The sequence below is a fragment of the Odontesthes bonariensis genome, chromosome 16 (genome assembly GCF_027942865.1).
Source record: "Odontesthes bonariensis isolate fOdoBon6 chromosome 16, fOdoBon6.hap1, whole genome shotgun sequence".
Classification (NCBI taxonomy): Eukaryota; Metazoa; Chordata; class Actinopteri; order Atheriniformes; family Atherinopsidae; genus Odontesthes; species Odontesthes bonariensis.
The window spans coordinates 2,085,637-2,103,410 of record NC_134521.1 but is presented as its reverse complement, the minus strand read 5'-3'; the positions used below and the strand labels follow the sequence as shown (position 1 = coordinate 2,103,410).

At 40.4% G+C, this 17,774-nt stretch overlaps 1 protein-coding gene across 1 annotated transcript; it reads right to left on the bottom strand.

Annotated features, from left to right (window-relative positions):
- Nucleotides 1-814: 814 nt before the first annotated feature.
- On the bottom strand, nt 815-5,258 carry LOC142401618 (complement C1q tumor necrosis factor-related protein 3-like). Its single transcript, XM_075487086.1, has 5 exons — nt 5,027-5,258; nt 4,802-4,864; nt 4,361-4,423; nt 1,424-1,555; nt 815-1,343 (listed from the first exon to the last, which is right to left on the bottom strand). The coding sequence occupies exons 1-5, from the start codon at nt 5,214-5,216 to the stop codon at nt 1,063-1,065; spliced, it is 729 nt and encodes a 242-aa protein (XP_075343201.1). The 5' UTR covers nt 5,217-5,258; the 3' UTR covers nt 815-1,062.
- Nucleotides 5,259-17,774: the final 12,516 nt, after the last annotated feature.

Genomic DNA, 17,774 nt, shown 5'->3' with positions numbered 1-17,774 from the left:
CTACATCTGCGTATTGTAAGTTTGGCTTAAAAATGTATAAAAACTTAATGGAATTATTGCGGCGCTCCCTACAGGAGAAGCAACGGCAGCTACAGCTCAGGTTTGAGAGCAAAGCAGCCACCAAGCTGAATTATGCACTCAGTGGAGGTCTACTGAATCCGTCCACATGGTGGTGCTGCCACATATGCTTGGTTTACAGCCAGAGGGATTCTGATCACCAAGAAATCTTTATCATCTCCATATTGTTGAAAGAGTCAAAAATGTTGAGAAAAAAATGTGAACTAATAAAACTTAAAAGTAAACTAGTTACAATTGTTCATGAAAAAGTCCTTTTCCTATAAATAACTTTCCTACAAAGGTCTCTAATAGCTTCGATGTTACGCTTTAAGCTTGTTGGTGTTTAAAACTGAAACATATAAACACAGCATTCAGCATCTTTCCTTTAATAAACCCATTCTAAAATACTCTGCACTATAGTATGTGTTTTATTTAAAGACACCGTTTTTAGATTTACCAACTTAAGTTTTCATATCCATTAGATTTTTAATGGTGTATCAATTATTTAATTAGTAAATAAATATTCTTGTGATTTCAGATCTGCCTGATTAGTCAGCCCTGCTTTCATAAAAAGTTATGATTATTAGATAAAAAGTAAAAATGAGTTGACTCCTTTATGTTAAATAGATAAATTCCACCACCTGGATCTCTCTATGGGAAAGATGTTTCCTCACATTACTGTGATGCTACATTTGATTTTCTGATTCCACTCTGTTGACGTGTATGTTTGAAACAAATGAAGAAATATTCTCAGACGTTGCTGCAGACACATTTATTCTTGATTGAGAAAACTGAGAATCAGAAAAAGAATCACTTTGAATCATGAGAAGTAATAAAACATCCATATTTTCCATTTATATTCATCATTATTTGCATTTTGATGCAGATTTGGATTTAGAGACAGAGTTATTTTGATTCCAGATGATCAGATAAATGTCAGTTTAATATGATTAAGGACAACAGGAACCTGCAGATCATCTTTCAGAAACAGAGAAACTGTTTCTCTCACACGGTGAACAGCAGATGGCCGCTGAAGGTTATGTGGTGATTTTCATTGTCATATATTTTTGTATGAAACCACTGTTGTACAAATACATGATCTCCACTCTCCAGCAGCAGTGTGGCACTATTAGAAGAACTTGTAACATGGGATGGCTGATGTTCATATGCGAGAAAGATTCTCGCTCCGTTTCTCATCAACACGGCGCCTGCAGGTTCATGGCCACCATTTCCATATATGTACCACTCAAAGTGGTAGGCTCCTTTCACCGGTGCAGTGAAAATACCTGCAGGATGTTTGTTGATGTTGTTAAATGATAAATCAAATCTGAAATTTGGTTAAACTTGTAGTGATGTAGGTTGTTACCTGTGTGTTGGTTGTAGGCATTTCCAATGTTTGTTACGACATGTCTGAAGACCAACGTACTGAGAGTGTTAAAGGGTCCAAGATGGTGGTGGCCGTCAGCCACCAGAGCAGCTGAGAAAGCCACCTGAGTGACTGTTAAAAACAAGATATCAGAATTTAAAGGGACAGTTCACCTCTTTTGACATGAAGCTGTATAACATCCCATATCAGCAACATCATTTCTGAACATCTTCTTACCCCCTGCTGCGTCCTGTGAGCAGAGTTCCAGCCTCGTTTTGGTGTTGATGAAGGTAGTCCGGCTAGTTGGCTGGGGTTTAAAAAATAAAGCGTTTTGCTTCTCAAAACAATATGCGTTCAACAGAGTAATACATTTGCATCACAAAATGGTTCTCCAGGAAAAAGTCAGACCTCACAATCGCTTGGCCCTATTTTCTCTCCCTTCGTATCAATGCGTTCAGCCACCTAGCGATAGCCGCGCCTGTTACGGTGTTTGCTGCTCGGTCTGCACAGCAGGCCGTGATACGAAGGGAGAGAAAATAGGGCCAAGCGATTGTGAGGTCTGACTTTTTCCTGGAGAACCATTTTGTGATGCAAATGTATTACTCTTTTGAACGCATATTGTTCTGAGAAGCAAAACGCTTTATTTTTTAAACCCCAGCCAACTAGCCGGACTACCTTCATCAACACCAAAACGAGGCTGGAACTCGGCTCACCAGCAGGCATGGACTGGCTATAGGGCTTACCGGGCAATGCTGGCTCTAAGAGCCGGCTCTTTGAAGTGAACGACAGGAACCGGCTCTACAATGGGAGCCGTTTTTTTTCTTTCAGTATCTCGCTGTCTCTCGGCCTCCCTGTCGTTGCGCTTGTGCTCTGCAAGTGCCACAGAGCCGACAGTTTTTTCCCCACGTCGTTTTTTTTTGTCCTTCAGACCGGTGCCTCGCTGTCTCTCCCATCCCCCTCACTCTCCCTCTCCTTGCGCGTTTTGCTCTGCTTCTGCCAGTGCTAGACGGGGATATATGGGGAGCCGTTTGGGAGCCGAAAGAGCCGGCTCTCCACAGTAAGAAGAGCCATTACAGCCGCATCTCGAAAAAGAGCCGAAAATCCCATCACTACTGTGGTGTGTGCACGTTTCTGTCACAGAGATCATTCAGTCTTTATTTTCAACTAATGCTATGAGTAGATTTACTTTATTTGAAGGTGTAAAAGTGCCATGCGCCTGTCATTAGCATTACAGTACTTAAACCATCATTAATGTAGGTAAGGCTATATCGTGTCTAGTAGGGATGGGAATCCCTACTAGACACGTTCTTGTTGAGAACCGGTTCCCAGTGTTTCAATTCCTTGGAATCGTTTGGCGATTTTGCAAACGATTCCCTTATCGATTCCAGTGGGCGCGAATGACGTCACCACGCAACGTTGCGTGGCGAGTCCAGCGCAGCCAGCAGTAAACATGGCGCCCAAGCTGTACAAACGCTCGAAAGTTTGGTTACACATCCCTAAAAAAATACGACAACAGGGCAACTTGCAAAGTGAATATTTCACCAAAGGGAGGAAATACTACCAACATGCAATAACTATGAATGAATGTCGCGTTTTCGATCTGCTCCGGACTAACGTCGGTGAATCTGAACCCAACAACGTTAGCATGTCCTCGGCTAACACTGCAGGTAACTAACTAACAAACACTGCCTATCATGTTAGCACCATTTGCCTGATTGTAAAAGCTGCTGTTAGTAACGGTTAAGGTTAAATGAATGCCTTCTCAGGCATTACATTTAGATGAAATCATGAGAGACAGAGCCTGACTGGCTCAGAGCCAGAGGCTGGTGGTACTACCCCCAGTTCACCTCTACCTCCAGCTTCTCCTTTCACCAGAGCAGGAAGAGTTAAATTACCCAGGCCATGATAGACCAATGTGGACCTCACCATTGTTGGGTTTGTAAGGTCATGACTCGTGTTACTTCTAAACTAAACAAAGTTGATGCTAATCGACCGGTTTGTTGTCCTTTTTCTCCAAATGAGAATCAATAAAGAACCGAATCGTTAAGCAGAATCAAAAATGGAATTGGAATCGTAAAAATCTCATCAATTCCCACCCGTAGTATCTAGTGCCATTCGATTTTGTAGGCTTATGTAAAGTTGACTGGTGTGCAGATATTGCAAATACCCAATGACATCAGTCATAGATATCAAGTGTGTCATTAATGTTTATGACACTTTCATGTAGACACCAAAGTGTTCAGTGTTTTTTCAGCTTGTGATAACTATATTGTTTGCAGGTGTTACAGGTTACAGTTGCCCATGTAATATTAGTGAAACATTGCTTTGCTGAAATGGATTGGTAGGTAACCGGAGAAATACGAAATTTATATTCCTGCCTCGGTCATTTTCAACCCTCCGCTACATCAAACACAGACTGAGGAGTTGCCTTTCTGCCAGCAAACTGGAAGCCTTTATGTTGATGGCCACCGAGAAAGCTGTTCTTGTGTCCCTTGATACTGACACAGTGATGGACCGAGTGGCAGAGAAGAGCGATTTAATGAAAAAAAAGCTTTTGTAAGGCGAGGAGATTTATTTAAATGAATATATTTGTGTTTGGATTTAATTGCATTTTTCACAGAAAGTGATGAGATTACTTGTGTGATCGTATAAATATTCATGGTGGGCCGCCATGGCCAAAAATGCCCGGGCCATTTTTTGGTCCCAGTCCAGCCCTGCTCACAGGACGCAGCAGGGAGTAAGAAGATGTTCAAAAATGATGTTGCTAATATGGGATGTCATACAGCTTCATGTAAAAAGACATGTTGAGTCAAACTTTCATCAAAGCTGTGGCAAAGTGATAAAAAAATTATCCATAAAAACAATAATTTGACAGCTAAACATATTTCAGCCTAAAAGTTCAAAGTTTGATTGGATTAATCAGAGCTGTGACGTTACCTTTCAGCTGCTGCTTCAGCTTGTTAGTCTCAGTCTCCTGTCCCTCAAATTTCGTGTCATAGTCTGAAAAACAGAGCATTAGTTTCATGACAGACATATATGTTGCAAATATTTTCATCTTGTTGACAAAGCTTAGACACCCTCTAATATGTCAGTATCATGCAGGCTTTGGATCCGCACTGGAACATTTGTCCATCAGAGAGAACATTTTCCAAACTAAAGATCGCTTTAACCTTATTTCATCTCAATCCTCATTAAAGTGATGCAGATTAAAACTCATACAAGTAAATTAACACAACCAATAATAGTCAATCAATATTCACAATAAAAATAAAAAAATCTAACTATTTTCCTTAATATTTTCCCACAAACTCATGTCGAGACCGAGTTTCAGCCTAAAAGTTCAAAGTTTGATTGGATTAATCAGAGCTGTGACGTTACCTTCCAGCTGCTTCTTCAGCTTCTCGATTTCAGCTTCCTGTCTCTCAGACTTTGCTGCATTTCCTGAAAAAAAAACAAAAAAAAAAAAAAACAGCATGAACGGCTTTTTTCAAATTTAAAATTTTCTTCAATTCTCTGGAATCTTCTTTTTTTCACCCAGAAAAATACAAAATACTGATATCAATGTAACACAGCTGTGGCTCCTGAATTCCTTCATTACTGTACCTGCACTCTCTTTTTTTAGGGACCTGAGCTGCAGCCTCTGTTTGGTCAACGAGGCGACCATCTCTCTCAGAGCAGCATGGACGTCCGGTGAAAATGACTGCTGGAGTGCCAACGCCTCCGTCTGATCCGTGGAGACGGAGCAGACGGAGCAGACCACAAGAAGCAGCGGGAGAAACAGAGCGATCTTCATTCTTTCTCTGGAAATCTGCACACCTCAACTGTGTCACCTGCAAACCTGAGAGATTTATATAGCCGAAAAAAGAGGTGTGAGGAGGAGGGAGGTAACGTCCTGCCAGGTAAACACTGACAGGTCAAGATCAGGTGACTTTTTTTACCAAAACTATTTACGTAAGAATGTGTTTGCCAGCAGAGAGGAATGTGCTCATACAGCGTAATGAATAACAAACATTGAGTTTGTGCAAAGACACATTTTCCCCCAATGAGCTACATAGCCCCAGTTAGCTGGTTAGCTGTCCACAGCACCAACCAAAAAGTCCCCGAGGTGTTGGGGAAGCTGGCGCTGTCCTTTGGCCCGTTCAGAGTTTAAACTCAAAATGCTAGAGATGAATATACTTAGTATATTATGTTATTAAAAGGAGGGGAAATTAAAGATGAACAGCCTGTTTTTAACAGGCTACTCTGTACTCTGAGTACTTTCACAGAACAAGAAAGTTTTAAACCAGCTCAGCAGTTAATAATGTGTAAACTCTTTGAGGGAAGAGTTTCTCCCTTCATACTCACTCAAGTGCACTTTCTTCTCATCCTCAGGCAATATCTACGGGAAAATACGTTTATGTATATTTACATTAGTGACGTGACCGATACAGCTGAAGTATCGCCTGTCACGCGGTGCACCAAACTGTGTTTAAAACTAAGCGAATCTGTCAACGGGATGCATCTCTGCCAAAACAATCATTCATCATTTCAAACAGACATCTTATCTACAAGCCATAATGGAGCCAGAAAGAAAAAGAAAAGTTTCTGCCGTGTGGGACCATTTTGATCTTATATCAGGCATTTGTTTTTATTTGCTTGTTTCATCCTGTTCCCACTTGATCTTTCAGAATTCAAATGCCTTTCAAAGTGACTCAGTTTAAATGATTTTATTTTCAGCAGGTTAAATGTGGCAGTTGTTCGACAGGCCGGACACTGTGGCGGCCGGGTCTCTGGACACTGTGGCGGCCGGGTCTCTGGACACTGTGGCGGCCGGGTCTCTGGACACTGGGGCGGCCGGGTCTCTGGACACTGGGGCGGCCGGGTCTCTGGACACTGGGGCGGCCGGGTCTCTGGACACTGAATCTGTGGACTGAAGTGTTGAAGAGGTGAGGGGGGATGAGTATAGTGCAGCTACCTGTTGTGGCTCAATGCCAAAAATGTCCAGCGTTGCAGCGCGCTGCACAGTCCTCGCCTTCCCCCAGATGCGAGACAGGTCTATAGCCCAGGTCTGGAGAACTTGCTTTTCCAAAAAAAAGTCAATGTTATTGTCAGGTTGTGGTGAAGGGAAGGACACGGACAGGGATGCGGACACGGATGCGGACTTTAAAATGGAAAACTTGGTTTATTTAACAAAAATAACAAAGTACAAGGGAAAGGCGCGGCTTAGCCGGATTCACAAAACATGACAAAATAAACAAAGGTGTCAACATGGCATGGATAAATAAATACTTAACTTGGCAAAGTCTACGTGGACCATGGATGACGAGACGGGTGAGACATGTAGGGCACGAAACGAAGGCAAAGATCCGACACACTGAGGGGAGATTGGAAACTAAATAGGGAGTGAGAGTGATTGGAGACAAGGTGCAGCTGGTGGGGAATAAACAGGTGCAGCTGGTGGGGAATAAACAGGTGCAGTGAATGAACTTAGTGCAGGGATACTAAAACATGGCAAAACTAAAAACCAAACATGGACCAAGAACCAAAACATGACAACCAAAACACAAAACCCAAACAGAGTCCCATGGCGTGACAAGCAAAAGCTTTAGTTTCACCCCTTTCTGATTTCATGCAACCTGCTGATCTGCACTGCACATCACACGTTTCTTTGGGGCCTGACTATGACTATGAGAAGAAGTGGTTTCGCACTCCTTTTGAAAAAAATATGTACGTCTACTTTATTTTGGAATTCACAAACTGCTGCACTGGCTGTGTGCCTCACTCCAGAGCAATTAGAGTTTTTTAATGTTTGTGGTACTCGCCCTCACATCTCCTTGGCCAAACCTACACATTGGCACTGGCAGGGTGTGGGAGAGTTTGTTGCAACTCGTCAAAAAGAGACTGATTGGACAGTTTCACCGGCTGATCCAAATTTGATGTTTTCTGAACGATTGTCAGCATACAAGAAAACCTTTTTGAGCACAATGCATTGGCAAAGAACTGTGGAACTAGTTCCCACTACAGAATCACTTTTGGAAGCATGTTTTTTATCTGAAACAGATCTGTCTTCATTACCCATGTTGGCTGAAGTGGCCACTGATCTTTGGGCTAAAAGCAAAAATGATGTGGGGTTGATAAAAGGCTGTGAACCGGTAATTGTCACCCCTAAATCGGACTTTCGCCCGTGTAAAAAACAACACCCTTTGAAGCCTGAAGCAATTAAAGGGATCAAGCCTGTTTTTCAATCTTTTCAGAAAACAGGTGTCATTGTTCCCTGTGAAAATTCACCTGTGCGCACTCCATTATTTCCTGTTAGAAAGATTAGAGATGCTGGCCAGCCAGATGAATGGCGTTTTGTGCAGGACCTCCAAGCCGTGAATGCTGCAGTTCAGCCACGTGCTCCCACTGTGCCCAACCCACACACTATTTTGTCTCAAATTCCATCAGATGCACAGTTTTTCTCAGTTGTTGACTTGTCTAACGCATTTTTCTCTGTCCCTGTGCATCCTGACAGCCAGTTTTGGTTTGCTTTCGAATTTGAGGGGAAATCTTGGGACTTTTACCCGGTTATGCCAGGGATATTGTGAAAGTCCCACTATTTACAATGCTGCCCTCAAAGCTAGTCTGGAACCACTCCAACTAACCCAAGGCTCTGCTCTATTACTTTTACTCTATTGGAGTAAAAGTATGCAATTAAGTTTGCAAATATAGTGAAGTAAAAGTGAAAGTTGTCAAAAAATGTTAAACTCGAGGAAGGTACAAAGTATTCCAAAATATACTTAAGTACAGTAGTGAAGTATTTTTACTTCATTACTCTACAACACTGCTAAGTGTGTTGGGTTTGCAGTAAGTTCTCCACATGACACTTTGCTGTCTGGTTCCCTCCCTGAACACTTCTCTGCCCAAACTGCTGAACTCATTGCACCTACTGAAGCGTGTAAGCTGGCAGCTGGTAAGTCTGTCACCATTTACACAGATTCCAGAAATGCTTTTGGTGTTGTTCATGACTTTGGTGCGCTGTGGGAACACAGACATTTCCTTAAATCAGATGGCAAACCCATTTTGAACTCCTCACAGGTTTCTGATCTTCTTGATGCGATCCTTTTGCCTACAGCCATTTCGGTCTGTAAGTGTGCGGCTCACACTAACTCAGATGATCCTGTTGCTCGTGGCAACGCCAGAGCTGATGCTGCAGCTAACTCTTTTCCTGTTTTCACTTCCCTCTTTTTGCAAGCGGAAGACACGCTCACAGATTTCCATGCTTTGCAAAGTTTTGCCTCTGCAGATGAAAAACATTTGGTCCTCAGCAGGTGCAACTCATACAGATGGAGTTTGGCTGGGACCTGATGGGAAACCCTGTCTTCCTAAACATTTTTTCCCTCACTTTGCTAAATTGACACACGGGTCATGGACCATGTGTCAAAAAGGGGGGATGCTGAATGCTCTCACTGCTCATTGGTTCACAAAAGGGTTCAGCTCATATGCACAAAAATACTGTCAGTCATGTTTGGTTTGTGCTACACACAATGCAGGGAAAGCAATACACACTTCACAAGCTGCACATCCTCCGCCAGAAAGGCCTTTTGAACATTTAATGATGGACTTTGTTGAACTCACACCAGCTGAAGGAAAGAGATATGCACTCGTAGTAGTGGACATGTTTAGTAAATGGGTTGAAGTTTTTCCTGCAAAACATGCAAACAGTCATGCACTGCTGACAGAAATCATTCCAAGGTGGGGCATTCCAGAGAAGATCAGCAGACACTTTGTTAACACAGCATTGACCGAGGTTGGTAAGTTCCTGGGAATAAGCTTGCGTACACATTGTGCCTATCATCCACAGAGCGGAGGTGCTGTGGAGAGAGAAAATGGTACTTTAAAGTCCAAGCTAGCCAAATGCTGTGAAGAAACGGGTCTGCCATGGACAAAAGCATTACCTATTGTGCTCACCTATATGAGGATGAGAATTAGAGCTCGAGTGAACCTCAGCCCGTTTGAAGTTTTATTTGGCAGACCTCCTAACCTGGGAGTGGGACCTGTAACCAGACCCCCCCCCCCACAACTGTTTGTGATGATGCAATGTTGTCTTACTGTCGAAAGATGAAGCGACGTGATCATCACACGTGTGAACAATGGCAGAAACTGTTTGTTGTTTGTAACCTGACGTGTATAATGTTACCGTCCCTGTCACATGGGGAAGAAGTAATACTCAGAATTCAGTAGCTTTTCATTGTATTTTTACTTATTGCCTATTTGATTCTCCCTCCATGTCTCATTGGATTTTTAATGATACTTTGCATTCCACTCGCCCTGTCCCTGACATGTTTTGGCTGTGTGGCCGTCACAGTAAGCTACTTTCCAGTTTGCCTGCCAATTGGACTGGTAGGTGTGCCCATGTGATGTTGGTGTATAATGTCCGTATTGCTGATGACCCTTTTGCTCCTCAACCCACCCGCTCAGTACGCAAACGCTCTATTCCTGGCAGTTTTGATGATCGTGTCTATGTTGATGCAATTGGAGTCCCCAGAGGTGTCCCTGACGAATACAAAGCCAGAAATCAGATAGCTGCTGGTTTTGAGTCCATTTTCTTACTATTAACAAAAATGTGGACTGGATCAATTATCTTTTTTATAACCAACAGTGGTTTATTAATTACACTCATGCTGCTATTGAAGGACTAGCTGAACAGCTAGGCCCCACTTCTCTTATGGCTTGGCAAAACAGAATGGCTTTAGATATGTTGCTAGCTGACCGCGGAGGGGTGTGTTAATTTTTGGGGTTTTTTTGTTTGTTTTTTTGTTTTTATTTTATGTTTTTATTTTTCTGTACAGCACTTTGGTCAACTGAGGTTGTTGTAAAGTGCTTTATAAATAAAATTGGATTGGATTGGTTAATTACATCTACGCATCACTTATGATCTGTACATTGATGAATAGAAATATTTCCTGTTGACATTTACAAATTCACCATGTGATGTCGCTTTTATAGCAATGTGTGAGCAGTCATAGCTCCGGTTACATTAGGAAAACTGCAGATTGGGCTTTAATGTTGGCCTGTATTTGATATACCTGGCTGAGATTAGGGAAGTTCCGTCCCAAACGGCTCGGATAAAACGGTTTCTGACACATTTGTGTCGGTCCAGGAAGGTTTCGTCAACATGACGGTGTGAAGGTTATTATTTTAACTATCAAGATGTCTTTAAATATGATGTTTATTTGCTTTATTTAGCCTTGTGTTTTATTCCAGACAGTTTTTTAGGATCATAACCTTTAGCACTAGCCCTTTAAATGTGGTCTGTGTTCTCTGAACTATGAATGGCGATAAAAGGTCTACTTTACACCAACATGCATCTTTGTCTTTGAGATCAAATCTGCTGCTAAATTTCCCTGAAGCTGATCAAATCTAAAAGTAATATCAAAGAGTCCTTGTTTTCCTCTTTGTTTTAATATTTCTCTTCATTTTTTAAAGTAAAGCCAATAAATACTGAATTAAAGCGGATTCTTTTTCATCATTAATCATTTAATTTGTATTTATTAAAGCAAATCTTCAGACTGCTTTAATTAAAGGTCCATAAATGCAGAAATGGGTTTTATTTGGCTCTTTTAATAATAGAATGCAAACAGATGAAAAAACACAAATAAAACTGAACAATTCACTAAAATTTGATGCACCGTCAGAGAAAAGAAGCAGCTTCAGTGTCTCTGAGTCTTTATGGAAACACACTCTCCTGTTTTATTTGTTTAAATGTGAGGTTAACAGATGATGGAAACCGGATTATAAAGTAAAGGCTGAAACTTCTTGTGCTGACAGCTTCGACCGACAGATGGAGCCAAAGTACATTTAAACGTTTCAGCATCACCGTAAATTACAGCTGATGTTTTCCTTTTTATCAGGGAACATACTGGCTGTTATTGTTGAGAATATTTCTGTGTTTCCACATTATTTAAAAACATTTTATTATTCCAACACACACAGTTCAATTTATTCAAAAAGTAAAACAGCTTGATAAAGTGCTCTTACTGTGGGAGTAACAAGTCATTCACAAGTGGAACATTCACACAGCAGATAACTTAACCTTTTAAAGTCATTTACAGAATATCACCAGTGGCTGTAAATGTAAATATAATGATGAATAAACCCGATCACCTGCTTTTTCTCTTGTTCTTCTTCATTTACCAAATACCCACCAGCCACTGATACTGGCAAAGCACAGCAACCTCTCTTATTTCTACGAAGGCATGTCCTCATCTGAGAGGAGGCTGTTTGTTGCTATGGAAACGGTCAACACAAAGTTAGGCCACGCCACTCGATGTCATAGGGTTAGCAGCCTGAGAAGGGTTGCAACTGTAATATCAAACATGAAAACTCAACCTGCCATTAGCTGGTTACCTAACAGCCACTTATCAGGTTCACCTGTTCAGGTACCTGTCAGCACAAGCAGCCAATCAGCTCAGTGCATTCAGGCGTGTAGAGGTGGTCACAGCGAGCAGCAGAACGGGGGAATAAAAGTGCTTAAGGGACTCTGAACGTGGCATGGTTGTTGGAGCCAGACAGGCTGGTCTGAGTGTGTCAGAAACTGCTGATCTGCTGGGATTTTCACCCACAACCATCTCTGGAGTTTACAGAGAATTGTCCGAAAAAGAGAAAATATTCAGTGAAAAAATGCCTCGTTGGTGTTAGAGGTCAGAGGCAAGGTTATAATAGTTTTGGATTTTTCATTTTAGTTTAGTTTTATTTCGTTTTGACTTTTTTCCCTCCAATTCAGTTTTAATTAGTTTTTAGTGTGGTTTTGCTAGTTTTTATTAGTTTTTACATTTTCAAAAATGCTTAGTTTTAGTTTAGTTTTTATTAGTTTTAGTTTTTTCATACTTTGGGTTATTTGTCAGGTGCAGGATTTAAAAAGCTCAGAGTGAGTATTGTATCATAAAATTCAACAAAAGATTTAAGAAGTTTAAAAAATGAGGGTACTGTAAGTTAACAATGACTGACTTTTTATTTTAAGGTGAACTACTCCCTTAATGAATACATATAAAGCACATTACAGATGGACATTGTGTGTCGCTGTGAGACACATATTGTAACCACACAGTCAAACCAACAAAGATGTTCAGTCTGAACAGCCAAACAAGGTGTGAACGATCTGAATCAAAAGCATGAATGAAAAAATGTCAAAACCTCTAAACAAATGAGACAGTGTGTGTGTGTGTGTGTGTGTGCGTGTGTGTGTGTGTGTGTGTGTGTGTGTGTGTGTGTGTGTGTGTGTGTGTGTGTGTGTGTGCGTGTGTGTGCGTGTGTGTGTGTGTGCACTTGTTTTTGTTACCGTGGAGGATCCTCTGACAGGGAGCCCACCAACAAAGGGGGGCCCTGTGTCTTTGTGGGGCCCAAAATCCTGGACCTCACATGGGAAACCACTCTAAAACAGCTTGGGATGCTCTCCTAACATGCCTCATGCATTTTTTTAACTTGGCCCATTTGGTAGCAATAATTGGAAAAGTGTGTGTGCTCAGTAGAGCCCCTCGTCTTTGGGAGGTGGTACTGCAAGTATACACACTACAGGAAGTGTGTGTGTTATTTAACCAATCAGGGCCCCTCTTAGGGGCGTTACTTCCTGAAGTTTCAGGAAGTGAATAGTTTGATAATGTTGTAGTCATTTTACTTTGCACACAACTGTATTGCAACCAAATTAAAGATTTCAACCAAGTAATTATCATTTTAGTAATCATAGCAACTAAAATAAAAGTGTAAACATGTGATAATTTACTTTCATTTTCTTTACTAAAATTTCTACATTAGGCTACAGTTGTAAGTGATCAACATGTTATCTAATATTCATTAGACTTTTTTGCTTTATAAAAATACACTCATTCTTTTAGGCTTATTTTGAAAAAATATCTTGTGCCTGTTCTGAACATAAAAATAAAGGTATAAATAACAAGTAATTAAATATTTTCAATCAGTTTACATATTAGTTTAATCTGCTGATATTGTATGCACGTTAGCTTCATGCAGCTAGAAATGCCTGCTTTACGGCACGTTTACAACATTTTACGGCACTTCATAACGTGTGACGGCGCCAGGCTGAACCTTCTTCATGTGAGTCGACGCTGAGAAATGAAGACACGCTGCTGAGATCGGATCACAACATACAGGTGAGTAAATTGACAGTATGTAAATACTGATGTGAAAATGCTTTTTATCCAGACTGTGAGGGGGTTATATGCAATGATTTAGGCTTCGTATTCGGTATATCGTCACTCGAGTGGCGTAATGTTTTTCCCCGAAGAAAGTCCGACTTTTTAAAGTGTCATTCATGTTAGCTTGCAGTGGTTATGCAGAGGTGGAAAAGGAAACGACAGAATGTATAATTGTTCCGTGTTATGTTCGGGGTGAGTTTGATGCGCTAATGTTTCATAACAGCTGATCTCAGAACCGAACTCCGAACGCTTTAGTTGCTCGCCGAAACTTTTTCAAAACTCGCCAAACACTTGTTAAAGCTCAGTGTTATGATATCGGTATGTCCCGATGGCTTTTTTTTTTTTATCACGTGAGAATGCTTTATTTAACTAACACAAACTGACGCGAATAAAACTATCACGAAGGCTCGCGCTAATCGATATGCTACATAAAAATACGTTTAGTCTTGAAACGGAGGCATAATAAAAATGAGTTGGTAGCTCCTCAAAATTATAACAAGTTATATTGGTTAAGCTATTGAAATAACTATACTTAAACTGTCAAGCTGTTGACATATTCCGACATTTAATTCAGTAGCGACTTGACGTCATACGTTAGCGTAATAATATATAATATTATAACATGATTATTTTATTTAGTTTTGGGATTAAGTATTTTTTAACTGAATTGAATTTGAATTAATATTTACAGGTGCAATTCAAAAGACAAAATGTCACCTTACAAATAAAGTAAAACAACAACAATAAACCAGATAAAACCATCTAATGTAACGTTGGATTTACAAGGAGTGAGCAGTCTTGATTAGAGTCTGGATTGAGTCTGGATTTAAGCAGGAAAAGAGTATCAGTGCTGCTGATGTCTGTGGCTCTGTCCACATGAAACCAGTTTGGGAGAATCAGTATTCTTGGTTGGATATACATATCTATGTAGACATGGCCTGAAGGTTTCAGGGTTTGGGAGCAGAGGAGGAGATGCTCCTTAGGAGGATCTGAGGAGGTGGCAACTTGAATCAGATCAGATAAGTAAGGGGGTGACAACATTGTGGATGACCTTGTTCGCAAACAGAAGAATTCTGAATTCCACTCTGAATTTGTATGAAGCTGCAGTAGAACTGGTGTGATGTGATGAAATAAAGATGTTCCGGTGATGATCTGAGCAGCAGATTAAGCTACATCTTAGACGTACAGAGTTATAGTGGAGCTCATAGCTGTCCCTTCATCCCTGCTACTTCAAGTTTGGATGCAGCACCGTTGCTGTGCTGGTCTGTGTTGGACATGTTACTTTTTAAAAATAGCTAGTTACAGTTACAAGTTATTCTCATATAAGGTCATTCAATTTCTATCTAGTTACTGCATTAAGTATGAATAAATGAATGAATGAATAAAGTGTTTTTCTATTCTATTTCTATTATGAAAGTAATGATATATATGCCTACTTTGCTGTTTTACAAGAGTGCACAGAAAAAATATATTGGTTGTGTTATTTTTTAGATTATATTTCTAGTTATGGACATTATAGAAGCTCATATTTTACAGCTACAGTTCCACACATCTTCAACAGTTAAAGAGCTAAAGTGTCATGTTGAAGGCTGCTCCACTACATCCATACAGATGCTGTTATAGGACCTGATGAGACATCCAGAACTGACTGAAACACTTTATAAAGAAGGGCTCCTTTGGTTTAGGGGACTAACTTCACAAGATTTGCCTGTACGGGTCTTGAGTCTGTCATTTATGCCGTCTGTGTGATGTTGGTAAGTTATTTGTGGTTTTAATTGCAGGTGAATGGCTCTCAGGCTCCTGCTGCTGCTGTAGTTGAGCCAAAACTTTGGGTGACTCTTACCCTGATGACAGCATCAGAGAGGATATCAGCCTACAGGTAACATTCAGACTTTGTTGTATGAAATACACTTTGGAGACCTGTTCTTGTTCTCTTGCTTTACATGCTTGAACATGTAGTTTAATGCTAGTTGGGAAGCTGGTCTGTGGTCAGAAGGTACCGTACACAGCATTCAGCCAATCATCTTATCACACGTTTTAGTGGTCCTCATGGAGCCAAAAGAAACCAGTGACACACACACACCTATAGATGGATTTCTGAAACATGCTTCCATGTGGGGCCCAACTAAGCCCATAACTCACACACACACATAATGATGGATTTCTTAAACACGGTACCTTGTGGGGCCCTCCGTATGGATCTAAAGATGTGTTATTTTTTAGATTATATTTCTAGTTATGGACATTGTGGAAGCTCATATTTTACAGCTACAGTTCCACATATCTTCAACAGTTAAAGAGCTAAAGTGTCATGTTGAAGGCTGCTCCACTACATCCATAAAGATGCTGTTATAGGACCTGATGAGACATCCAGAACTGACTGAAACACTTTATGTAGAAGGGCTCCTTTGGTTTTGGGGACTAACTTCACAAGATTGAACTGTACAGGTCTTGAGTCTGTCATTTATTTAACATCAAAACAGCTGACAATGAAGACCACCTACCAAATGAAATGACCGGATTAATATCACAGACATGACCTGATTTACTTGTTTATTATAGGCTCATCACCGTTGACAAAGATAGTTGAGTTTTTAAAATATGTCATTTAAATGATTGTTGGATTATTGTACATAAAGTGTATGTATCCTTTATGCAGTTTTGTTGTAATAAAGTTGTAAACTAAAAATTCTTTTCTTATGCCCTTAGGTAAAGAAAAAGTTGTGAAAAGAAGCCGGACCCCAGAGGAATATGCTACAGTAAATTAACAATAAAGGAAGTACATAGTGCCAAATCAGTTTCCTGGTAAGCTTGACTGTGAGAGATACATTGCTGCAGAATCACAAGAACTGATAAATGTTCTGAGAAAGAAGCATGGGCAAATGTTTAAAAAATGTTGAAATAAAATATGTGAAGCCCAAATAAAAATTTTATTCATCTGCTACATTTGTAATGTGTCCATTGTAAATTTTGACTCAAGACATTAATGATTTCTTGTGTACTTTATAGTTAGCCAACTTGAATAATTTAAATATCATATTAAAATGTACCAATATGACTGAACAAATTGAAGAATATTAAGACTGTGACCAGGGAAAATGGACAAGAATCTGGATAAAGACAGATGTACATTAGAATGCACATTCAATGTATATCTAGTTTATTTAGCCAGATGACAGCATCAATAACACTTAACAAAATGTCTAGGTTTTCTCAAATTAAATGATCAAGTCCAGACAAATGCATGTTTGGGTTAGATTAGGGTTGGGGTTGAACTTGATAGATCCTAATTTAAAGGAAATCTTTATAAAGGCAGACCTAACAAGTGTAAAATGTTAAAAGCAAGTCCCATAACTGGCTAAAAAAATCATGTGTGTAAAGGTGGACCTCGTAAGGTTGGAATATTAAAAGCGAGCCCCGTAACTAACTAAAAATCTCATGTGTGTAAAGGTGGACCCTGCAAAGCATAAAGGTTAGAAACGGGCCCCACATGTGACTGAAAAACTCACATGTAAAAAAAAGTTTTGAATTGTGTTTATTGAAAGGGATTTTTAATATCAAGATTTTTTTTGGGACTTGCCTGATTTTTTTTTCATAATTCTAGGACCACTGGAAAGGGTGGACCCCACAACTCACAAAAATGAGGTCGGTCCTGCAGTGGTAGGTTAACAAGGATGTGTGTGTGTGTGTGTGTGTGTGTGTGTGCGTGTGTGTGTGTGTGTGTGTGTGTGTGTGTGTGTGTGTGTGTGTGTGTGTGTGTGTGTGTGTGTGTGTGTGTGTGTGTGGATGAGTGAGTGTGAGAGATAGTGTGAGAGATGGGTGTACTTCAGTCAAGCAACAATTTTTTGTTGATTTTGAGGAAAACACGTTGCTCCAGAGATGTGGTTGCTCTGTTTCTCAGTCCAGATGACAAGAGTCCACACAGAGAGAAGATGCGCTCCACAAAGGCTTGTGAGGCAGGGGCACTAACAAGATCCAGTGCAACGGGGGCAAGTTTTGGATAAACAGTCTCTCTTGATCTCCAGAATTGCAATGGTGTCTCATTGCACACATCCTGTTTAACATTGTCATGTCAGTCAACAGACTGTTTGTCGCATGATCAGGCTGATTTTTCAATGGCGCATTGACCTCCATACGAGATGCAAGGAAGCGGTATTTCTGCAGGACAGTAGGAGGAG